At 35.4% G+C, this 25,751-nt stretch overlaps 2 protein-coding genes across 2 annotated transcripts in view; one reads left to right on the top strand and one right to left on the bottom strand.

Moving 5' to 3' along the window:
- Window positions 1-525: 525 nt before the first annotated feature.
- Window positions 526-8,360, top strand: LOC121414912 (cAMP-dependent protein kinase regulatory subunit-like). The gene is made up of 7 exons (XM_041607961.1): window positions 526-748; window positions 1,325-1,609; window positions 2,955-3,132; window positions 4,321-4,425; window positions 5,188-5,372; window positions 6,212-6,458; window positions 7,193-8,360. The coding sequence occupies exons 1-7, from the start codon at window positions 536-538 to the stop codon at window positions 7,492-7,494; spliced, it is 1,515 nt and encodes a 504-aa protein (XP_041463895.1). The 5' UTR covers window positions 526-535; the 3' UTR covers window positions 7,495-8,360.
- Window positions 8,361-9,341: 981 nt separating this feature from the next.
- Window positions 9,342-25,751, bottom strand: part of LOC121414920 (gamma-aminobutyric acid receptor subunit alpha-5-like) — a 41,020-nt gene continuing 24,610 nt past the window's right edge. The window contains exons 3-8 of the mRNA XM_041607970.1: window positions 25,082-25,305; window positions 24,011-24,093; window positions 20,766-20,918; window positions 19,453-19,605; window positions 16,405-16,628; window positions 9,342-9,669 (exon numbers count right to left, since the gene is read on the bottom strand). Of these exons, the coding sequence (XP_041463904.1) occupies window positions 9,343-9,669; window positions 16,405-16,628; window positions 19,453-19,605; window positions 20,766-20,918; window positions 24,011-24,093; window positions 25,082-25,305 (1,164 nt within the window). The 3' untranslated portion in view covers window position 9,342. The remainder of the gene's footprint in view (window positions 9,670-16,404; window positions 16,629-19,452; window positions 19,606-20,765; window positions 20,919-24,010; window positions 24,094-25,081; window positions 25,306-25,751) is intronic.

The following is a 25,751-nucleotide window of genomic DNA, read 5'->3' on the forward strand; positions in this document are numbered from 1 at the left end:
ATGTCCTCTACCCCCCTCATGATTTGAATGAAAAGAAACAAAATATTCTGCTTGATTTTTTATTTTCATCATTTTGATATCAAGAATTGTATTTCTTTCAGATATACAAAAATAATGATATAAAAAAAATAATGTTTAAAGATCACTTGTTGTCTCCTGGTTGTCGCGCACTATGCGAAGTTACTGCGCACCTGTATCACGTGATCGCGCATGTCCATTGTTACGTCATGCGTAACAACATCAACTTTACCGAACGTATATATAGAAGAATTACTTTAGAGGCGCTAGGAAGAATTTTGCTAGAAAATAGCATCTAGGCTTGAAGTACTGACCATAGTCAAATCAGCTTTATCTTACAAATCACCCTTTTTTACAAATCACCCTTTTTTAAATAGGAAAATCAGAATGGAGGAAAAATATTGGCTTTTTTCGTAATTTCCTAAAGATTACTCTTAAGAATTGATTTTATAGAACAAAACTAAAACAACTTTAACAATAATTCTTATTAATAGTAATAATAAAAAAACAAGCCATCATGGATGACGACCCATTCCAAGAAGAGGATGAGCTCGATGACCTCGCTGCAGAGGATATCATGATGATAATGAATCCTGAATTGAAGAGGAGAAGGGGTGGGGCGACGACCAAGACATTAGAAGAAGCCAGTGCTATCATCCAGGCTCACGTTGAGAAGGTTTCTCCGGAAGGGATGCTGGGTGATGCCAAAAAAGATGCCGAAAATCAGGAGGTTAGATTATCCATTTTCATCATATCGTTGTAACCTTTATTTTGTCAGTCTAGGCAATTTCATTTATTCAAAGTTTTGATTAACGCTGCTTTAGATAGATAATGGAAAAACGAGCCAATAAAATACTACGAAAGCTTGGTTCCCGGAAGTGAGCCAGCCATCATACCGGCCATGTTACGTATTATAGATGGGTATTTCTCTATTTAATCTTTTAAATAGAGCATAATTTCAGTAAACAGCTTAATTTCCTAGTTGTTTTTGTGTAATTACCATCATTTCGTAGCTGTATTTTCTTTGGAAAACTCACAAGTTCACGTCTCTCAAATAGGCATTAACTGGTAATATGTGAAATAAAAGTGCCTATTTCAATCGGGAAATATATGTTGGAATAATGAATAAAACAAGTGATTGAGAAAACGAAATAATATATTTTTTTATTTCCTCCCATCCCATGAATGTGTTTGTTTAGTATCATACGTAATAGTTGACTGAAGTCATGGAACCATATTATATGAAACTTATGGTTGCTATATACCGGTTAATCATTTTGATACAATGATTGTTTTTTATAATCAGGAAGTATATCGAACACCTTTACAACGCTTCCGTGCCATCGCTAACACAGTCAAGCACAATCTGAAGTGGTCAAAGCTTCTTTCTAGTGAGGAAGATTCCAAGTCATTCACGGTTCGTCAATCTGATGGGACTGAGGAAAACACTCTTACCTTCGATGTCAATGCATTCAAATCAAACGTCCAGTCGATGAGTACATTGCCCCCCAGGGCTAAGAATATCATGATCAAGAATTCATGGGAGAGAACGAAAGACGAGCTCCAGTATCTCTTTGGCTTCGTTGATAGGGTATGATTTCATTTTTAATTGCGACCCCGGGCCCCGGCCTGCTTTCAGATTTGTTTTTGTCCCTCCCATTCTCTCCCCCTTTTAGCTCAGAGATATACGGAGGATTCAAATACGGATTATATGTACTGCCTAATGCCCGTCATTAAAAAAGACAACAAAGAATTATTTGTCGAAAATTGATGAATCGTTGTTTCTGGACAAACGATATTTTCGCATTTATTTTCATCTGCTGTGAAACTAGGAAAAGACTTCTCTTCCGATTTACCAATTTCATCAAAGACTTCTTAGCCTTGTTTGTCACTAATAACGGGCAATTGACAATACATTTACTCTGTTTAGAAGTCTCCGTCCGTCGCTGAGAAAGAAAAAATCTCCCTGACATCCCAATTCTTCTGCAAGAGTTCAATAAGTCTTTTAATCACACGTTACTCGCACATTTCACGAGGCCGCCGTCATTTTCAATCTTAATCGCTTACGATGGCGGTCTCCTGCTTACATTCTACTAAACAGTGATATTCCCTTTTCAAGTGAATAATGCATATAGTTGATATCTTTTTTTAAGGCTGTTATATCACCTTTGTAGATTTTATGTTGCATATTCATCATAAATGCAGAAATAAAATAAAATAAAATCAATCAATGAAGACACATACTTAATTTCATTATGATTTTATGAAAGATTATTGAGCATGAAGAAAAAAAATCTAAACAAAATAACTGCAGTTACACTTTCAATTTGCCTTATTGTCTCACCTACTCTCTCCCTCTCGATCTTTCAATTTGTCTCTCTTTCAGCTGGTGGCGTATAATGAGCCCCCAATAATAATAACAATAATTATGATAAACGAGAAGGCCACACATCGCATGTAGGGCAAAATTTATACAAAGTTCGATCGTTTTTAAGGATCGAATTTTGTGATATAGATTTTGACATGATATGAGATATAGATATTTATTTCATCGGGGTTTTTCGGGGGAGGGGGGGGGGGGTGGGTCATGGCCTTCTGTTCGTCAGTCTTCTGCCGGGCTCCCTTCTCTCTCGAATTCAATTAATCGTACATTCTCCGTAATACTCAATACTATGAGAGATTTTACTGTAAGTTATTGATGTTATATTAGCATGAATATAAATGGGGGGGGGGGGGGGTAGTGGGAATAGATTATTGGTTGCAACCCATCCACTGGCTTGCTTTCAGTAGGCCTATACGCCTATTGTTATGCGTTTTCCCCCACCCATTCTCCAAACAATCCCTATAGGCCTGCCAAAGCGTCATCGAGTTGCCAACTCATATATTTTGGACATGCTTTTCTAATCATCCTTCCTTACATTTTTTTCTTTGTTTAGTTGAAATGTTTTGACCGATACTCGACGACCATCCGACATGAATTAGCTGCTGTGATCTACTATGATTCCTTTGAGGCTGGTCGAGTGATCGTTCGTCAAGGACATCCTGGTCTTGCCTTCTATTTCATTCTCTCTGGATCCGTCATCGTTGAAGTCAGTGAGACTGATAAAAGAACGGGTGAGGGATTACAAATAGTAGCGGCAAATTTTGTCTCGTGTATAATTTTACCTATATGTCAAGCAAAATCATCCCATTCGTGGTCGTACACAGTAGGGGGGGGGGGGTGAATGGAGCAATTGCCCCCACTCTGAAGTCGGGTTTAACTTAAACTCAGGTTTAAAGTTGTGATTTAAGTATGGGAAGCCTAAGTATCAAATTTTTTATGAAGTTGTATGTTTCTTATGTTTACTGTGGTCTTTCCTGATTCATGGCGATGGTGAAGACAATAATTCCTACACAATTATGAATGATTTGAGAGCCGAATGAGCTGAAAGTATGATATCTTTACTGTTAGTGATTATGTAACAATTGGCTGTCCATACTTAAACCATAACTTTAAACCTGAGTTCAAGTAAAACCCGACTTCAGAATGCGAGCCCCATTTTTTAAACGAAATACATTAATTTCACTTTAGAAAAAATGCAAAAGCACCCCATGACAACCTTGATTGCTATGCTCCCTCGCTTTCGAGTTTCTCCGATTTTTTTGATGGCTTTTGCTTTCCCCTGCGAATTCCAATCGTTTTATTTTATTTCATATGGGATTTTAATTCTATTGAATTACACTATGATCTTTTAATGTTGGTTTTTATTTTACTTTCCTGATCAAGGTTGGCCTCGAAATAACTTTTTCAATAACTTATATAGAAGTGTGGAACTATATTTTAATATTGCAACAATGTTCTTGAATAAATAAAAGGTCAATATCAATCCTATTTTTAAGTAAGAAAAATGACGATGATGTACCTCCGTATTCTGAACAAATAATAAATGGAATAGATAATACAAAAGAAATAAAAAGAAAGGAGACGTTGATACACCATTAAGTGTACCCCTTTCCCCCATTTTTGAGAGGGTTAGGAGGAAATAAAGTCCCTTGGCGCCTTTCCAAAACGAGAAACACCTCCCCTCCCCACTTCTATGTCCCCACAATCAATATTTCGTAACGGACTTATTTGTAGGCCTATATATACATGAACATTTTCCTTGCGATATCCAAGCTATACATTATCCGAATTTGATTGAATCATTGATGTGGAATATTTAGAAATGGAAATTGTATTCAATCACTCTCTATTTTCTGCAATTAATAATGCATTATTTTACCTCACGATGAAAATGGTAAATTCGTTAACTATGGTTACAGGTGAAACAAACACGAGACAGATGGGGGAAACCTATGCAGGGGCAAGTTTTGGAGAACTTGCTCTACTCCATGGTACGAAACGCGGTGCTTCTATTAGATGTAAAGGTAAAGGCTGGCAACATATAACATTATTAAAGTTAAGTTTTACTCAAAACTAGAGCAGAAAGTAATTTGCTAACTCATCAAAAAAATTTAATGTAACATAAATCTAATAGAACTAAAATTCATCAAAAGAACTAACATTCACCAATATTTCATTCTATTTTTTGTTGAAATTATGAAAACGATCTTATCGTTAGGATGAACTCCTTTAAAAGAAAGTTGGGCTGTTTTAATTTTTTTAAAAGAAACACTTACTTTGACGTCACATTTTCATTTTGTTTAGTTTGAAGTTTCTGAGTTTCGTCCATTCCAGTTTCAAAGAGGGTTCTGTTTCGTGGTTTCTTTTGATTTTATATGTAAAAGTTCTGTACAATTCATCTTATGCTGCGAACAGTCTTACAACAAATACCATTATCAGATTATTTTTATTATCTAGTGACCCTCGGAGAAGGTTTTAGTTGGCATAAATAATAAATCTATAATAAATTACCAATCAATCGAATTCAAATTTGTAAACGAATTTGCAGTCGATTTTATACAAGTTTCGTATAGCACTCCCATGCACAGCTGCATGCTAGGGTCTCGTTGAATAAAAAGCTTGTTATTATAACAAACATTTTTATAACAAGTTTACTATCAGTCAATCAAATAGAATGATTTCGGTAAATTTTAACTGTAAATTTGTTATATTAAGTTTTATGAAATGGTTCCAAGTATCGGGTTTGTCAAAACATGCCATATTAATTTCATTTTTTGTTTGTATAGTTGACTCTGAATTTCTTCGTTTGGATAAGCCCGATTTTGACATGGTTTTACGTCGTAGCTACCAGCAGGAATGGGACAATAGATTCAAAGCATTGAGTTCACTATCAACATTTAGTGAATGGACAGATGATGAACTAATAGCTACTAACGATAGAGCGAAGGTTATTGAATATCCATCAAACGCCGTAAGTTCTCTGTCTTCTTCGTATCCATTAAAGGGGAAGTTCACCCTGACAAAAAGTTTATTGTAAAAATAGCAGAAAAAATAATAAAAAATATTGTCGAAGGTTTGAGAAAAATTCATCAAATAATTAAAAAGTTATTAGAATTTCAATTATTTGATTTGTGACGTCATATGCGAGCAGCATTCCTACATAGCGAATGGTAAAAAATCAATGAAATGTCATTTTCTCAGAAAATTGAAAATGGTTTTCACTGTACCTTTTGTATATCAATAGACAAATCATTTCACACCCGATAATGAATAGAAAACAAAATTAAGTCATCAGGAACCAAGCAAAATTTGAAATTCATGCCTTTTATGTTACAGAACACATGGGGCAGCTGCTCGTTTATGACGTCACAAATCCAAAACTTTGAACTCAAATAACTTTCTTACTCTTTAACGGATTTTCCTCAAACCTTCACCAATATTTTTTACTACTTTTTCTGCTATTTTTACAATAAGGTTTTCTTCAGGGTGAACTTCCCCTTTAACAATATTAATGAGCCATATGGCGGATGGGCCAAATGTTTTGACCTGTTTCATACAATTTTTTGAAATGGGTTTTGACATAATATGCGCCAAAAGTACGCCTTTGAATATCTGTGGCATAACAATAATGGCGCTATACAAATGCTGTGCATCATCATCATATTCAGAAAATTATACAATATATTTATTCTTTCTTTTTCTCGTTTTCTTGGTCGAGGGGGGGGGGGGCCGACCGAGAAAATGGGATGCCATCAACCCCACCTCCATGTCCACTTTTAATCATATGAATATTCCCACCTTTTACTTCAGGTCATCGTGAGTGACCTGCAAGATGCACCTGACGATGTCTACTTCATCATGTCTGGTGATGTCAAGATTGTCAGGGAGGTGGTACTCCTACAGAACAAACTACCATTCGGTAGAGTCAAGCTAACTCCCCCTCCCCTTGATGCAAACCACGGGGTGTCACCTGACTTTAAACTCGAGAAATACCAGAAACTGGTTCGCAAGCTTCTGCATATTGCCACTATTGGGAAGGGGGACTTCTTCGGGGTTGGTAAGTGGATATATTTTTGGATAGGGCATATCGATGTGCTAACCTCTTAATGGTCTTTATGATCTACGGTGGCATATTTTCTGACTAAAAGACGATATCATTCAAATTTGTTGCTGAAATGGTACCGCATTCCGATATGCCGATTTTCTTGTCATTATCCATACTGAAAAAATTCCAATTCCTGTGAAGATGACGAGCCGCCCATCACGTGTAAGAAATATTTCTTCATCGTTTCATGGCTGTACATAGCGAGCGTTCAGGGGTTATAATTTAGAAGGGGATTGAAAGGGGGGGGGGTATATAGGTTTTCATGGTTGTTAAATCTACGTCCGATCGTGGTTAATCTTGAGCTCTCTCCTATCAAGTAATATTTTTGTTAATACCTAGTTCCCACTGTAACGATTGAAGCGTTGGTTCTACTCTTGGAGTAATCATATAAATGGTATAGGCCCCTATTGATCTTATCAGATCGTAAAACATAAGTCGTGGAAATCGTTATGATCGAAAAAATAAAGAAACATAAAAACAATGGATGGCTAAAAGATTTTTCGCGATCAGTGACGAAGGGCCAATTCTAGCGTTCGTAACGGATCACACGACAGTGGGAAATAGGTATTAGTGCATACAGTTTCCTTAGAAGCAATTTTTTTATTCCCTTTTAGTGTCTAGGGTGTCTAGTAGACTTTCTTAAATGTATTTATGACGCACTTCTCTTTCTTTCCGCGATTTGACAGGCGAAGATCTACGTAAGACGCATTTGATCGCCGCACACAAGACCGAAGTCATGCTCGTATCGAGAGTAGCATTCATGCGTCATGATCGTGGCAAATGCCTCCTTCCGATGAAGCAAGAAGTCGAGGAGCTCTTCCCGACATACGACGAGACCTTCGCTGGATACCTCGTCGACAAGAGATGGCGTGCTTACAAACGAAATCTTGTGAAAGAAGTTGCTAGCAGACGACAGTTTCCAAATAAAACCACCATTGAGGATGTTCCTCTTATTCTTCGGCGGGAAAACTCACTGTCAACGAAATAATGACTTGCTAGGTCTTATCTTGGACCTACTGGATTGAATTTAACGACATAAGCTTTGTCAAGAAGGGAAGATACTTCATGGAATGGTGGGATCGTTTTCAAAGTGCATATCAATTCCTGTTGTCACGGTTATTTACCTTACAAAAAAGGAATGTGTTATCAAAGTCATGAATTTCCACGATTTAAGAGTCACACGGTGCCATTAGAAACTTGTTATATGAACATAAAAACTCAGGAGGAAATAGAAGAGTTGAATGATTGGAAGAGGTATACAGGTGCAATCGGTGTAAAACAACTCGATATAGCTGCGTATCATATTCCTATTGCAATAGGAAAAAATCTCTTTATTCATTTAAAAAATCGTGTATTTGTATTCATCGTTGATATCAATTTACGTACATTATATTGTCTTATTTTCTCTTTCATGCAATTGATACTTATACATTTCTATTTTAACGTTTATAATTCTATTCATTTGAACTTTTTGTTAACATTTTTAATATTGCATGGAAGTCCTTTATGTGAATAAATAAAAACAGAAAGATTATAATAAAAATTAAGGTAACAAACAGTCAACAGCGTTGTTTGCTCTATATTTTTTTGAAAGATCTTTATCCATCCTTCCAATAGAATAAAATTTTCTTGTATTTTTCATCACAATACTACAGGTCCATATCATACATTATTATGGATATAATGAATATTATATACCAATCGAAGAAATATAGGCCTTGGCGTGTTACTATGGTTGATTGGGGAAACTATCGATGATAGTTGCCGTAAATGATCCTCCACTCACCTTTGTATAAGTTTTCGAGAATATATAGAAATTCGATGATCAACTGCAAAATTCTATCAAAACATTAATTGTGAAAGAAAAACTGTCATGACATATTCGTATGAGTCATCAAGATCACAGTAGGCCTACATATCAAATTAGGTTTATGTACACTGTAGTGAACATATTTGTAGTAGAATCTGAACAAAGTTTATGAAAGTCATGCATAGGACATAACTTGCTTCTCAGGAGAAGAAAAGCAATTCTGTAAGTCCCGAAGAAACGCCGGGGGGGGGGGGGAAGGAGCGACACCCATTTTTTTTCAATAATTGAAAGAGAGCGTTTTGGATCGTGTATCTCAATCATGCCCCTATTTATCAAATTTAAAAATTAAAATCACTTTAAGGTTTTCTTGCCCCCCCCCCACCCATTGAGATACCCCGTCGAACTTCTGTTACATGCTATTAAATTTAGTTTTAAAATTTTGACATGCAATCATGCCTAGGCTAAGTTATGTAAGTGTTAACAATATAAGATATAATTGCACACAAGACTATACTTTAATGGGCCGCATTTCGTTAAAAAGTCGCTATGATAACAAATCTTGCTAGAATGTCAACTCCCATGACTAAAGTGAGAATGCTGCTTTTTAATTTAAAGTGATATTCCAACAAGATCTTAGCAACTTTTTTTCTTTTGAACTGGAGCCCTGGAATCTAATTCTTAATCCTGATATATACACATGTATCGTTTTCTCCCCATTGTTACACAATGAATAAGTGTCCAAGCATTCTTGTTCGACTCGTTTTCGAATCTTGAATAATACTTCCAATATATACAATCTCTATACAAATTACAGTTTGATATTTATATATACCAGATGAACTCGAAAGATATTACATTTTTAATACGCTTTGATTAATGACTAATCATATTGTAAAAAACGCACTGAAAATGATATAGCGCAGGAATCTCTGGTAAACTCTTATGAAGGTAGATGAATTCAGAATATGATTGTTTCTAAGATATTCATTCAGTTGTGCAGGTATAGTAATCTTTTTTGTAAATGAATTAATAATCAAGAGTGAAAACACACCAATAGAGTAGATTCATGAGAAGAAACCCAAGAGGGAAACCAATTCTAGCCAACTCATCAATTTTACTGACGCTGTTGAACGGTTTCTGATCTTTGCTCCGCCGAAGTCTGCTCTCCCTGTATTCGGCATTTCCCGTGATGCAATTGAGTATGTCTGAACATAGGTTGTTCGAGTGATCCGAGAATCGCCGATCTTCGTCCGAAGGTGTCCGAGATACCTTGCCCTGGTACCTCGTAAATCCTCGGATGAGAGAGAAGCGCTTTTTCTTCCTTCTCATCAACGAGGCTTCCACCTTTTCCACCTAGATTGGTCGTTCGGGGAGAATAAGATTGAAGAAATGACAGGGGGAAATTCAGTAAACATGATAAATATTGAGTTATAGCTCTTGCACTATGAACATATTGTTTTTAAAGAGCCCTTTTAAGTTTGGGAAAGTCCTCCAAAAGCGTTATTAATATTTTTCAGTTCATTATATCTTAATACATTGAGTAGAATTAACTGAGCAGAACGCCGAAAATTTCATCAAAATCGGATAACAAATAATAAAGTTATTGAAGTTTAAAGTTTAGCAACATTTTGTGAAGCAGTCGTCATGGGCCGATGATGTCACATCTCCACTTTCCGTTTTCTTATGTTATTACATAAAATCATCATTTATTTCATACTTGTGTGAATAATATGTCTCCCTTATGATGAAATAAGTTGCAGCAATAAATAACTAATGCACTAAATCAGTTGTCGATCCAATTTTTCTGGTTCTTGGAGGAAAAAAATTGAGTAAACTTAACTTCATATAATAAAATACAATAGAACAAGTGGAGATGTGACATTATCAGCCCACCTAATGAATATTCATGCGACTGTTTTTACAAAATATTACTTTAAAATTCAATAACTTTGTTATTTGTTATCCGATTTTGATGATTTTTTCGGCGTTTTGCTCAGTTAATTCTACTCTATGTATTAAGATATAAATACTTTCAGCACGGACCATACCTTTAATACACAATATCGAACGAGTATAAAAAATGATGTTGCGTGTATTAAGGTGGATGATACTAACACAAGTCATGTTCTAGTGGATCTATTTTACGATTTTATAGGAACATGAATTTTCTTCGGATCGGTTGTTCGATCAAAAAAGAATATATGCGACAAAATGTCTGGATATGTTTGTAAATATAGCGTTCTTATATCCAGTCACTAAAGACTTGTAAGATGTAAGTGCTAAAAACTTTTTAAGATACAAAACAGTGCAGAGAGATGGTGCAAGATGTATAGTAGACTTGTTAACTGCAAAAAAAGGGGTGAACGCTGCATTTTTGAGTACAAATGTCCCACTTGGCACAAATGTTCCTTGAGTCAAAAGAAAAGGATTCATCCAAAGAGACACGCTGTCTCTATGCAAATAAGCAAGTAATTTGCATAAATTTGCATATTATGTCGATATAGAAAAAACAAGTATTTCAGAATATATATTTAACCAGAACTGCCCTAAAATTGGAAATAAAGACTTAGGGTAAGAAAGGGAAGAAAATTGACATAAAATGGTTGAGATATCCTTGTTTATTAATACCTAATTTACATAAATTATGCAAATTATAATTTAAAACAAAGTATTTTTTCATGAATCCTTAACTGTTTTATAAATAGCAGCAATTAATACACAATGTCAACATGTCATGATAGAGAATATATTAGCGAAAACATCGATATGCTTCATGACAGTATTAGTGTCTTAATTTGCTTAGAAAGAGGGCAAATATGTCAAAATGTATGACGTGATATTGCGCTAAAACGAGACCAAAACAACCTCTATGTCACAGTCACACTCACGAATCGGACAATAAAGCGATCAATGGTATGTCATTCGAGATACACAATCTCAACACAATAGCTTCCATCGGCTTCTCGTATCGCTTTTGTTGGTGTATCTGCCACACCGTAATCTATGGGAGGCGGGCAAAATGCATTACGGTATCGGTAAAACACTATTAATTTTGTTTTATTTGTTTCTAATTTGTTTCTCTTGGAAATTTTACAGGAGACATTGCTTTGCAGATTACTGCTTTAATGAAGCTCTGGCACATGAATCACGATGAATGTACCCCACCTCAATCCATAGTTTAACTTTGTTGAAATATATATCTTTTGGAGACCCCGAAGTGGCAAAACTGCATTCCCCCGCGGCATTCCCGCTACTTTACAAAACCTGTTTGACTTGTATTATCGACTTGGAAAAGAGAGATGTATGAGACATCAGTTAACATGTTTCCTGAAGATAGTTTTTTTTATTATTTAAGCCTACTTCCACGGGATCCCTCCTAATTTACCCCGTCCCCTCTCTGTATTTCGACACTAAATAAAAAAATATCGTGTTTTACAGTCAGTCGGCAAGCCCCTGTGTTAATGAGCAAATGGGCAAGATTTATCCAAGTCCTCTCGTGGCTGAATTCATGTCCCTGCAAAATCTCGTGAATTGTGAGACTTTTTTCTCAAAGAATTTAACCACTTTCTCCTGGAGTAAAATTGATTATTTTTGTACCATTGGGAAGAGTAAATGTTATTCTTTCATATTGGTCATTTCTTTTGAATAAAATATTTTGATAGATAAGTGAATTTTTACCAGAAAAGATGCATCAAACAGAATTTTCTTCCTCTGTTTTCACTTGCAAATTGTGCAACATTTTGTGTTTTAGGTACCAACATTATTTATATCATCAGAAAGCTCAAACTCTATACTTTCTTACAATGTCACTCTTGATATGTGGCATCTTAGATGCATCAAACAGAATTTTCTTCCTCTGTTTTCACTTGCAAATTGTGCAACATTTTGTGTTTTAGGTACCAACATTATTTATATCATCAGAAAGCTCAAACTCTATACTTTCTTACAATGTCACTCTTGATATGTGGCATCTTTTAGATGGGTCAGCAGCCAGCTTTTTCCATCAAGATGCAAGACGAGATTTCTAAAATTTCTCAGTAACATAAAATCCAGAGTTCTGATTGGCTGAATAATGTTTTCACAACAACAGGCGCGGGTTTTTTGAAGAGATTACCACATGGTGAGTGTGACCTTGCAGAGGCCCAGTGTGGGGAACATTGGAATTTGCGTAGGTGTGTGGTCTCTGTGACCAATCAGAGTGCAGTATTCTTGTTTTTGAGCTGCTAAATGTACTTGGCCTATGTAAAGCTGGCTGCTGACCCATCTAAGATACATCTTCTTATACAAAATATATCATATTAAAGCGTAGATCTTCAGCTTTATTATGATCTAAAAATCATTTGTGCTCAAACAGAAATCAAGTGTGAAAACAACAACATTTGTTGCATGAAAAAAATCATTATGTTTCATGTTTTATATCAAAAGTTTTCCCTATATTACAACATTTTCAAAAAATTCCACACATGACCTGAAAGAATGATTCTTTTTTTTACAAAGATACCAAAAACATGAAATTTGGTTAATATTTAGAGCAGCAATGGCAGAATAAAAAGAGGTGTTTTGGTTCGCACCAAGCTCATTAATAATGCAAAAACCCTATAGTCATGAATATCACTTGGATAAAAGAAGCTACTTTTTCAGGGCTTGCCGACTGACTGTTTAAAGCCACCTGCAAGGCAAATTGCGTTTTTGGTATAATGAAGCAACTGTTATATCTATATTTCATATTCATCTACATTAATATTATTATTATCATTATTATTATTATTGTTGTTATTATTATTATCATTATTATTTGTAATAATGCTCCAGCACAGTAAAGGCTAAAACCCAACAGGAGCATGCCTAGGATACCCTTTCCCCTTTTGGTTTAATGTATTCAAAACTAGTTTGTCTTCAGAACTATTAAAAGATTACTTTTTTGTATTGATATCTTCGAATAGATTGAGGAGAAAATACTCTACAATTAACATGTAGAAGAGCTGTGGTATATTGAAGAAAAGCCACACGTAAGCTCTAAAATACTAAAACCCCTTTATTGATTCCACTCTATGTTAAATCTAAATATTTTTAGAGCCCATTCGGAAGAAAGATACATTTTACTACACACAGTAAAGCCTCTTTACTTTCTCCTCTTGAAAAAAAAAACATAGAAGGCATTATTTTACATCGCATAAAATAAATTCTTGTACATTTGATTTTATTGTTTACTTCTGCAATCACATCATTCGTATATAATACATTTTCCATAACATAACAAATATAGTATATTGAGAACTTTTTTGGCATGAATCATAACTAAGTGTACTAAAAATATCATTACAAACAAAACTGATCTCATACCAAATTAGTTAACATTTACAATTTGCAGAAGAAGGATTGTCATCATAAGCAGATTGCTTGAAAAAAATGGCAACCCCAGGTTAAAACTCATTGATTAATATAATACATTAATACAGCATTATCGATATACATGACGGAGGCCTGTCGAAGTTGCCCAACCCTTTATTTTGTTTTGACAATATATATTTAGAATTTCGTCTAAATAAAGCCCTCATCTGGAAAAGGGCACTTATTAAAGGCAGCATGTACATTATATAGAGGAGGCCCTGGTAATTGGAAGCAAGGGGGGGGGGGGGGTGCTGCGTGTGTTAGTGCAATCCTTTTTGTTTATTTGCTTGTTAAATTTCTTAATGTAAATTCTTGATGGGGCACATAATCATATTGCTTTACGTCTCAACATCCAAGTTAATCCAAGTAAAATTTGAAAAGCAAAAAAGGTTTAATGTAAAATTTTGGTCCCAAGAAATTTAACAAGCTTCAGCCCCCGCTTCCAAGTACCAGGGCCTCCTCTATAATGCACATGCTGCCTTTAATAAGTGCCCTTTTCCAGATGAGGGCTTCATTTAGACGATATTCTAAATATATATTGTCAAAACAAAATAAACGGTTGGGCAACTTAGACAGACCACCGTCACGTACACGAACTTATTTTATGAGATATATAACCATCTTCTATATGTTTAATAGAAATGCATCTTTCTTCCGATTGGGCTCTAAAAATATTTGAATTCAACAGAGTGGAATAAATAAAGAGCTGTGTGGCTGTTCTTCAACGTACCACAGCTCTTCTACATGTCAATTGTAGAGTATTTTATCCTCAATCTTTTCCAAGATATCAATACAAGCATAAGTAATCTTTTATGAGTTCTAAAGACAATAAACTATTTTTTAATACATGAAACCAAAAAGGGAAAGGGTATCCTAGACAATCTCCCGTTGGGTTATAGCCTTTACTGTGCTAGAGAATTATTACAAACGGCAGAACAATAATAGTAATATTAATAATAATTATAATTATATCAATGATGAATGTAAATATAAAAATATAGATATAACAGTTGCTTTATTATACCAAATAACGCAATTAACCTTGCCGATGGTTTGAAAACACGATATTTTTTTTAATTTAAAGTCAAAATACGGGGAGGGGATGGAATAAATTCGGAGGGCTCCCGTGGGCGTAGGCTTAAATAAAAAAAAAACTTTCTTCAGGAAACATGTTAACTGATGTCTCATACATCTGTCTTTTCCAAGTCGATTATACAAGTTAAACTGGTTTTGTAAAGTAGCGGGAATTCTGGGGGAAGCAGTTTTGCCACTTCGGGGTCTCCAAAAGATATATATTTTGATAAAGTTAAAATATGGATTGAGGTAGGATACATTCGTCATGATTCATGTGCCAGACTTTCATAAAAGCAGTAAACTGCAAAGCAATGTCTCCTGTAAATTTTCCAACAGAAACAAATTAAAAACAAATAAAACAAAATTAATAGTGTTTTACCGATACCGAAATGCATTTTGCCCGTATATAGATTACGGTGTGGCAGACACACCAACAAAAGCGATACGAGAAGCAGATGGAAGCTATTGTGTTGAGATTGTGTTATCTCGAATGACATACCATTGATCGCTTTATTGTCCGATTCGTGAGTGTGACTGGACAGAGTGGTTGTTTTGGTCTCGTTTTAGTGCAATATCACGTCATACATTTTGACATATTTGCCCTCTTTCTAAGCAAATTAAGACACTTATACTGTCATGAAGCATATCGATGTTTTCGCTAATATATTCTCTTTCATGTAGAATGTTGACATTGTGTATTAGTTGCTGTTTTTTAAAAACAGTTCAGGATTCATGAAAAAATACTCTGTTTTAAATTATAATTTGCATAATTTATGTAAATTAGGTAATAATAAACAAGGATATCCCAATTATTTTATGACAATTTTCTTCCCTGTCTTACCCTCAGTCTTTATTTCCAATTTTAGGGCAGTTCTGGTTAAATATAATATTCTGAAATACTTGTTTTTACTATATCGACATAATATGCAAATTTATGCAAATTACTTGCTTATTTGCACAGAGACAGCGTGTCTCTTTGGATGAATCTTTTTCTTTTGACTCAAGGAACATTTGTGCCAAGTGGGACATTTGTACTCAAAAATGCAGCGTTCAACCTCTTAACAAGTCTACTAGTATACAAAAATAATCAAAAGTCTAATTTTCATGTCAAACTGACATTTATTGAGGGGGGGGGCAGGAGGTGCATCAATAGCGGCTTTGCTCTCTGCATTTGTCCTATACCTTATAGTAAAGAATCAGTGGGGTTTTTCAACAGAGGACCCCATCCCTATAGCAAATAAGTTATTAAAATAATTTGCATTGATGCAAGCGGAGTAGCTCACAATGACATTACATTTGCGGGGAATTTGAAATCACATTTGGTAAAATGATTTTCAGTTACTACCTTTAACAATTCATAATTTCCTCATTGTTTGTCCGTTTTCGTCCAAATTGTCACAAATCAGCTTATCAGACATTTTTCTTGCAGTTCCAAATCAGTTTTCTTTTAAATAAGTTTTTTGGGGAATTTTGAAGATAAAAGTAAGTATAAAATACGAATAATTGCGGCAAGCAGTAAAGAGGTTGGTGTATAATAATTCTTTTCGGCAAAACTTCGAAAAGTTTCAAAAAAAAACTTGATCTGTTTAATTCTAGTTGTGATTTTTAAAACAGATTATTTACCTGGGCTTGTGCGATGTCATCCTCCTCATCATCAGCCATTCCAGGTAGCATGCCCGTCCTTCTCTTCGTGAAGTAATTCACCGTGGCGAACTCGATGATGGCTCCGAGGACGAAGGCAAAGCATAACATGATAAACCAGTCAATGGCCTTAGGATATCCAACCTTTGGAAGCACGGCTCGTGCACTCCATCCAAGGGTCGTGATCGTTAGGGTGGTCATTGTCCCTTTGGGATTAAAGAATGGAACATTATACAGTAATGGGTGCAGTTACATGACCACTGGTGTTGTCATTTCCAAAAAAAAAGATACAGACGCACCACTCACGCATTTTCGTTTATCCCTTTTCATATTTAATTTTCCACATTAATTTCAACTTCACAAGAAAGATATTTATACGATTTTCATGGAAACCTAAAGTTTTGTATCATGTTCATTCTTTTTTTATAATTCAACAGTTAAATCTATTCCAATATTGCAGGAATCTACAATCAAGCTCTGCTTTTTAATAGATCACTCCATTTTCTCAGCTTTACTTCTAAAAAGAGACAATTTAGGCCTATATGAAACATACTCATCTCGGTAACCATGAACATTGATTTCATTGTATTATATCGAACGTGTTGTATATTAAATTTGGATTGCCTTTTTTGTGTATTATTTTACTAATTAATTTGGTATTTGTTTTTAGTCGAATAGAAACAAATTTGTTGAAACCACATTGCAAGTCATAACCATGAAAATAACTGGGCTAGAAGTATTGCCAGTCATTGACTAACTGCAAATTTGTATTAGGCCTATGTTGATACTCTATGTCTGTTCTTTTCGAATAAATTTTCTATCTAAACAAATTTTGAATGCGTTTTATTGCAAGTTTCAGGATAATTCAGTGTCTGGAAATGCCACATTTTCCATTTGCTACAAAAAAATCAATTCTTATTAAGCGTGTTTCCTGGCTTTCTCTGTGTTCCCCCGAAATCGGCCCTTCAAGAAACAATCGAAACTCGACTACGAGAGGGGGAAAATCCATAACTGCGCTCCTTGAATCAATTCTTATTAGCTTTGCCGGGAACCATTGTGTTGGCCTGTATCACTTTCTGTGACACCCTTGGTGCAAGTAACAACACCAGAAGTCAAAACAGTTGTGCCAAGGGTTGCCGAAGGGTAAATCATTGATTACACTTCCGATGCGCTCGAAAAACAGATTTCTTCTCGGTTTTACATGAGATGAATAAGTGAGGGACATTCTTTCATGCTTTATTCACACTAATGAAACCGACTCCAAACCGACAGATGGTATGACATTGGACATAACGTAATGACTTTGATCGTTCAGCAATCGGGTTGGTTAGTCTGTCTGTTGCTTAACCCAGCTCTTGTATCATGGCTAGAAGGGTTATGCAATTCCATCAAAAGTTACAAAAGGAATTCGTCACTGATTATAGGACAAAAACAGTGGCGTAGCTACGGGGGGGCTTAATTGGGGCACGTATGCCCCCAAAGATTTGGTGTGCCCCTCCCCCGGTGCCCCCTGAAAAAATTGGCAGAGCAAAAAAAAAAGAAAAAAAGGGAGAAAGAAGAAAAGAAATAGGAAAAGAAGAAGAAAGACAGAAGAAAAAATAGGAAAATAAGAGGAGGAAGACGAGTGAATGAAAAATGTGAGGGGAAGGCTTGCAGAAAAAATGTTCATGTTACATGTTCATGTTACAAAATGTTCATGTTACAATATAAAATTTTTGCTTGCGCCATAATTTAGCTCGGACATCGACCCATTTAGAAATTTAAGTGCTCTGTAAATTGTCTGTTTTATGGTCTACATATCAGCATTTTAAGCTCACGCTGCGTGGTCGCATTGTTTGATTTGCCAAGTTCATATTGTCTACGTTCAAATGTATTCAGAATGCCCAGATTCTAAATCTAAAACATGCGCGATAGCCTGCATGTTCTTTATTCAAAATGTATTATCCAGTTTCACATCAGAATATAAATAATTGTCTGCTCACGCTTCACGATCGCATTATTAATGATACCCAATTAACTACATCCTATTTATGATTTACAAAATATGCAAAGTGTCCCACTTTTCGGTCTAAAATCTTCCTCTCGCGCTTAGCGCTCGCATCAATTGTTTATTATATACCTATCCCATTTATTAATAGAAAAAGTGCTTAGAATGACCAATTTTAGGTCAGAATATTAATAAAAAATTGGTCGCGCTTCGTGCTCGCATTATTGAAATATATACCGTCTTCGTGGGACACTGTAAGCAGTCCATAACAAGCCTCTTTTCGATAATGCTAGAACAGTTAATGAAAATTTCCGCGGCTCGCGCTTAGCGTTCGCAGCAACCATCTACTTACATGCGATTCTTGTTCAGGATCTCACATTACATTGCCCAGACTATTAGTTTTTCAGGACAAAATATATGGAATTTAAAAAACAAATCGCTCGCACTTTGCACTCGCACTTATAAGGCTTATGATATTATTTCATGTTTATGTTGTTTTATAAGAATAAAACTAAGAAGTGACTGATCGGGGAACATATAGGTGAAGACAATTTCGAGCCCCGTCCCCTATTGGCGAAAGTCGGATCCGCCCTTGTGACACATACACACACCGGAAAAAAATGGTGCCCCCAGGCCCCCCAGGAAAAAAATCCTAGCTACGCCACTGGCAATGACTGGACAAAAATGGCGATAAATCGTATGTGAAAGCGACTTTTGAAACTGTCGATAAACAGAGGCACAAGTAGTTTTAAAACAATGACATTGAGGGAAAAAAAAGAAGACAGAAAAAAAACCCAGAATATTATTGAATTTCAATCATGTCAATTGTCCACCGGAAAATGATATATAGGAGTTATATAGAAAATACTTTCTCTTAATATTCAAAATATCTTTAGGATACAGCACCAAATTTGTCCAATTAGCATGTACAACAACGGGAAAATGACAATGAAAATGTGATTTTCTGCATGTTCAACCCTCTTCAAATAAAGTCCGCATCCCCTGTCTATAAGGTAGGCCTATGGCCTACAGGCTCTACATACCTAGGGCCACTCTAGCAGGTGTAGCTTCACGGTTCAACCAGAATGAAACCCATGAGAGACCCACTATCATTACACACGGGAAATAGGTCTGGATCAGGAAGAATCCAATATGGCGCTCCAATCTAAACTCCACTGTCAATACGGTACGGTTACCTGATGTGGGTAAAAGATTGCATTTAACAATGAGAAGAATGATATGAAAAAAATCTCAACAGGTCACTTAATTCAAAAGAACATTTAGGAATCTTAAATCTACAATTATTTTTACGTTTGCTGTTTTGAATTGATTTATTTTATCATAATCGCAAAAGGGTCCTTTACACAGTTCATAAGAAGGTTTAAAAATATACATGAGGAATTCACACAAAAACGGAAATCATGTTTTACCAATTTTTTTTAGATACTTGTAAGAAATGTCAAAATTAACATTTTCACCCAAAATTATCTTTCTCCCAGCTATTAGTGTATTATGAATAAAAACATGTGTCAAACACTATTAGAAAAAATAAAAGAAGTTCCTGCAGCAGAGTCTCGAGAACACCTGTAATCTTACCGAATTGCGTAATCCTACAGGAAATTGGTATTTGATGTATGGAATCTTACAAATTTCCTTGAATAAAACACCCTTTTCCTCTTTTTAAACAGAACAGGTCTGTTTAAAAAGAGGAAAAGGGTGTTTTATTCAAGGAAATTTGTAAGATTCCATACATCAAATACCAATTTCCCGTAGGATTACGCAATTCGGTAAGATTAAAGGTGTTCTCTAGACTCTGCTGCAGGAACTTCTTTTATTTTTTCTAACAGTGAAGGTTATTGAAGAAATGATTGTCATTGATGAGAAATCGGGAAAATAAATAAGCACGATACAGCAAAACGTCGGGCCTTATTCCAAGCAATAATAATGATGATGATGATAATAATGATAATAGATTGCCCTGCATGTGCTTATCTGCTTTAGCAATTTATTATTGTCATTTCTATATTAGATTTCATGACTTTACAAAGTTCACTTTAATAACATTATGTACTTTACTAGATCTAGAGTGATTATGGGGATAAAATTAGAATTAATCTTAAGTTTACATACTTTCTCATGAAATCATTGTTTAGTGGAACCATGTCAACTACTTTCACTAATCTGTAATACAGCGTTTCTAAGATATACGATATTACCATGGAACAATAGCTCCATGATAATAGCTCCCTGTCTTTAGTAAGGCTGCACTAAAATTACGAGGTGTTTTAGAAGCATGCAAGAAATGCCACCCTTCCTACCAGGTACCCGCTGCACCTGGGTGGAGATGCTTTCTTACCAATCCTATTCGACGGTTTGATCCAACTCTTTCCCTCCCATCCAGTGAGATTAAACTGAGCTAAGATGAGTTCATCCGAAGTATCGATTGCCAGTGATTCATTCGGGGCAGGGTATTTCCAGGCATAGATCACATCCTCTTCAGAATAGCTATCTAAAGATAGGGAGGGAAGGGGAGAGATATGGTATGAGATGGAAATGAAAATAGGTATATCTTTATTGTGTAAAAACAAATTTGTACAGCGAAGTATGATGTAAAAAATAATAAAAACTCTTCAGATATAATAGTATATTCATCTTAGTATCAATTTTACTGAACAATCCAATTAATCTAAATTGGCATCTTCATGATCACGTAGGAATATCGATTCGTTATTTTGGACTTTTTTTCTATTTAACAAAACTATTAAGATTCTGGTTATAAAAACTCTGTTGTTAAGAAATATTCATCGAATGAATTTATTCTCACTTTCCATTGCGTATTTTTCCTATATTACACATTGCAAAGGAAATAATTAAATATTTTCTCATAGCAGGAATTACTTCTTTTGATACAAGATATCCACAAATTTACCCCAGTGAAATAACACATTCAAAATTGACATTTTGATGGAAGAATGCAAAGCTTACATAATGAATGGCAGCATCCCTGCCTCTTCAAAAATGAATAAAATGATTTTCAGAAAATAGAAGGAAATAAAGGAATAGAATATCAAAACACAATGTTGTAGTGTGTATGAATACTGATATATTTTGGTAAAAAGAGAAGTGGTAAAAATAAACCACGTTGAATTTATGTAATACGGCCAATATTGCAATAAACCGAATATTTTTAGTATAAACCATGTTGCAACGGTATAATTTCGACGATCATATACACCGATATGCCGTGAAACAGTGGTATAATTTCGACTATATCGTATATACAGAATACCATGCCATTGTCATGATTGCCGACCAACATGCTTTCTCTGGAGATAACGCCCTGTATGATAATACCAAGGAGCTTCATACAGAATCACGAAAACAAACAAAAATGGGAGGGAATGAAATTGGAAAATTACCAAGCTGCTTGCTGCGGGCTAGAGAGAACATCATGAAAACAATCAGTGGGATTCTTGGCCCCTTTTGATGCTTCCTTGATGATAGAAATGGAGAGGCTTTTATCGGAAATCAATCGAAATGACATGTTGATTGATTTTTAAGGAACGCGGACGAGGGGTATAAGGCAAGGGATGCAGTATAGGATAACAAAAAATAATGCCCGCCTTGTCCAGTGTCTTGGTATCACTCCGCGGTCTTGAGCGGACCACTTCATGTAATTCCTATGAGAATGCTTCTTACTTCTCCCCTTTTTTGTGCAACAGTCACACCCATCAAACCGACACCAGACCGATCAAAGTAATATTACGTTATCGCCAATGACAAACTGTCGGTCGGTTTGGAGTCGGTTTCGTGAGTGTGACTGTAGCATTTGTAAGTAAAGCCAAACCACGTAATGAAAACGTTGTTATAAATAATCCTCATTTCGCCTACAATCCTTTCCATTATCCTTTTCCATCAGTAGAAATCTTCTTTGATAATAAACCATTCTTCTCATGGAGCCATATGCAATCAATATTATGTATTTTTTGTTTATTTACCGAGGAGCATTTTTATTTATTTCGCCAATTATAATTTCCTTCATACACTTTCCATTCTTCATCCTATTCTCTCTACAAGTTCATTCCCAACGAACTATACAATATAATTATTTTAAGTTATCTGTTATGTTTATTAGTGTACACCTGGCTGAATCTTCATTTGATGTGAAACTACTAAAGCCAATTTAATTGAAAGGGTAAATATGGAAGGTTGATAATCATAGTTTAGATGATAATTTGGATGTCCTTTTTTTTAATTGAATTTCCAGATATTACTCTTCCGAACCCCGTCTTACAAAGAGTTATGGCTAATCCGATTAACCGCAACAGTTACTAAAAGCCAGCAACTGTGTGTGTAGAGGTGCCGTGGCCGAGTGGTCTGAGGCGCCTGGCTATACATCGAAAGTCCGGGGTTCGATCCCCGGCCGCGGCACCTATGCCCGTGAGCAAAGCATTTAATCTACAAAGCTCTTTTATCTTGCTTTCAAATAAATGGAAATGCTGTATGCATTATTGGTAACTAGGTGTGCACTTGTTTTGTTTAAAAAAAAAAAAACCACAACATAATTATGAAATACATGTTTGCAAAATATATAGTTTTTATATGTGATGTATAATCATATATTCATTGTTTTCTTGAAAATTCAGTGTGATAATTTTTGTTTACAAAAGACATGATGCAAATTTCCTGGATTTTTTTTTGGCGTTGTTGGATTTCTATAGAGTGATCGATCGTAACTATTCATAAGACCGGGTTCAGATCTCAATATTTTACTTCATTTAAATTTTCCAAAACCTTAAAGCCTGTGAATAGCTTTGGTAAAGGGTCAATAATGTGATTGATAATCGAATATCATCTAATATGACAGTCTTACTGAAGCGTAGAGACCGTTAGATATTTTTCCAACTGCACTTCTCTGAGAAAATTTCAAATATTCAAATCTTGGATATATAGCGACCTCTCTCGGCGATATTTGTTTTAAATTAAAAAAATGGGCATTCAAGCACTTATCTTATAAATTTAGTGATTAGATATCCAAAATTTACAGACAAAGAACATATCTTGAAAGTTTCAGCCCATTCCATGATTTGGAATAGGATTTAATTGAAAGACAAAAACACACAGATATTTTAATTTGATCGGGGGGGGGGGGACGTTTCATCAATATTTTAGTCCGACAAGTTGTCAGATCTGAAAACTTTCCTGGATTCTGATTGGCTGAGAAGCACTGTTACTATAGTAACTGTCGGATAAAACAGGACTTGTCGGATAAAACGTCTGACAAGTCCTTTCATGAAACGCTCCCCGGGTGACCCGATCAAGTTAAATCGCAAAATTTATCCTGTAAAACACATTTTCATTTCATATCCTCCACATCATAACTGTTATAGGGCATATCCATTCATATTAGCTAGCAATTAATTGGAATAGTGATAGGTGCATTTTGGTGGATTTACCAAAACTATACACAAGCTTTAAAGCCTACAAATTACTATTAGAGTTAGAATGTCTTTGCAGAGTTTAAAAGGGAGAGAAATAATGACAGCAATTCGAACCAACTTATCCTTGTTCCTTTTCCCGATATATATGTATGATACTCACTGCTTCCAAAAGAAAGTGGGCAAACCTGAGTGTCCATCGGGTATTTCCGCAGGTCCATGATGCATTGCGCCACCACCGTCAACCTGCGTAAAAAAAATCATGATGGAGTTTAGGACGAGATGAAAACTTGGATCATGCTATTACGTTTAGGTTTCTCTGTCTTAAATTAAATACCACAGTCACATTGGCGCGACCGACCAGAGGGCGAACAATCTAACACACATGATTGTGTCTATAGCATCAAAAAGAGTCTTGTTAATCAATCAAACACAAACTATGGTACAAAAAAAAACTTAAAAGGGTTTTTAAAACGAGAAAGATGGTGGAACGCACTGTTACCCCGGGACTGTCACTCCTCAAAATTTTTCAAAAAAGGGTATCTCCCATCTCGTCAAGTAGATGGCATTTAAAACTTCAGTACAGTCCACGAATAAGCTATACAATGAACATGACGAGTAGCCCTGTTAGAAAGAACGTACACCGTTAAAAGTAAAACTGTAAAAACAGTTATTATTACTTGCAGCTTGGACTCGCAAACAGTATGATCTGTTAAAATACGACGGGCTGTAAAAATGCAAAAATATTGGAATACTGTTTAGAAAACCCCAGTATTTTAACGTTCATTTAACATGAAAATCGTCGTTAATTCACTAATACGAACACTATACGATGGGTGCACTGCGATCAACGTAAAAACACGATATTTCGTTGGTATTTTTACAAAGATGATTATCACTCCATAAATACGTTTGCTTTGTTCAATCATTGTGCCGTCTGTTATCAAAAAGTAAGCATCCTATGAATTTACAATTTTTCCATGTAAAATTACTAGTATTCTTAACATTGTAGTTTCATACACTGTGATCACAATGTGTTCACATTATGCATATTATGATAGCGCACGATGTGAAAACATTATTCACACTGTTGAAATGCAAAATTTAACAGTGTGAAGGGGATTGTACATTGTGTTCCACATTGTGAACACTTTGGACACTATGTTAATAGGGAGGAAACAAACCGATAGAATAATCCTCTTCCCAAAATAATAATAATAAAAACCGATCTCACCTTGATGTGTATAATATATTTCCCTCTGGTGATATCCTGAACATCCTATTTGGTGTGGTAACACTGTGCTTGATAGCTTCCTTGCCGTTATAGAAGTAAGTATCTGGGTACCAGATCGTATCCAACATGACTGTGTTTAGACGGAGCTCATCGAAGGTAGTGACGTTGAACTTTAACCGTGGGTCATTCCACCTCTGACGGAAGAACATATCAATCTGAAACTCCTAAAATCAAAATAGGGAGCAAGATGGGGTTTTTTTTTAAGGGGTATAAGGTCCACGCAGAATCAAGGATTCTTTCCAACTTGGGTTTACTGATCAAGTACGTAGGACCTATTTTCCTCATTGTTTTGTTTACATGTAATATGTCTAGCTGGTCTTGGCACTTTCATTGCCCTCATGATCCGATTTAAGAACAATAATAGTTTACCAAGACCACTAAACCATTTTCCTGATTAATAAAAACAAACAAAATCCTCCATCCTCCATCAAAATAAATGTACAATAGGATTGTCGCGGTATTTTTACATTGTTATTTTGTATCATATTTTTCTTTCGATGGAAGATTGTTTTTTTAACGTTCAACTCTCAAACGAATTAGATATTCATACATGTATTTCATAATAAGGATATTTCGGTTGTGACATCACGAGGTCTCTCATTTGCTTACC

Source organism: Lytechinus variegatus, chromosome 1 (genome assembly GCF_018143015.1).
Source record: "Lytechinus variegatus isolate NC3 chromosome 1, Lvar_3.0, whole genome shotgun sequence".
NCBI lineage: Eukaryota > Metazoa > Echinodermata > Echinoidea > Temnopleuroida > Toxopneustidae > Lytechinus > Lytechinus variegatus.

What these genes read in the sequence shown, in the direction of transcription:
- LOC121414912 (XM_041607961.1), top strand. Translation starts at nt 536, where the DNA reads ATGGATGACGACCCATTCCAAGAAGAGGATGAGCTCGATGACCTCGCT. An exon ending in AAGATGCCGAAAATCAGGAG is followed by an intron (nt 749 to 1,324) that starts GTTAGATTATCC and finishes TTTTATAATCAG; the next exon opens with GAAGTATATCGAACACCTTT. An exon ending in TGCTTCTATTAGATGTAAAG is followed by an intron (nt 4,426 to 5,187) that starts GTAAAGGCTGGC and finishes TTGTTTGTATAG; the next exon opens with TTGACTCTGAATTTCTTCGT.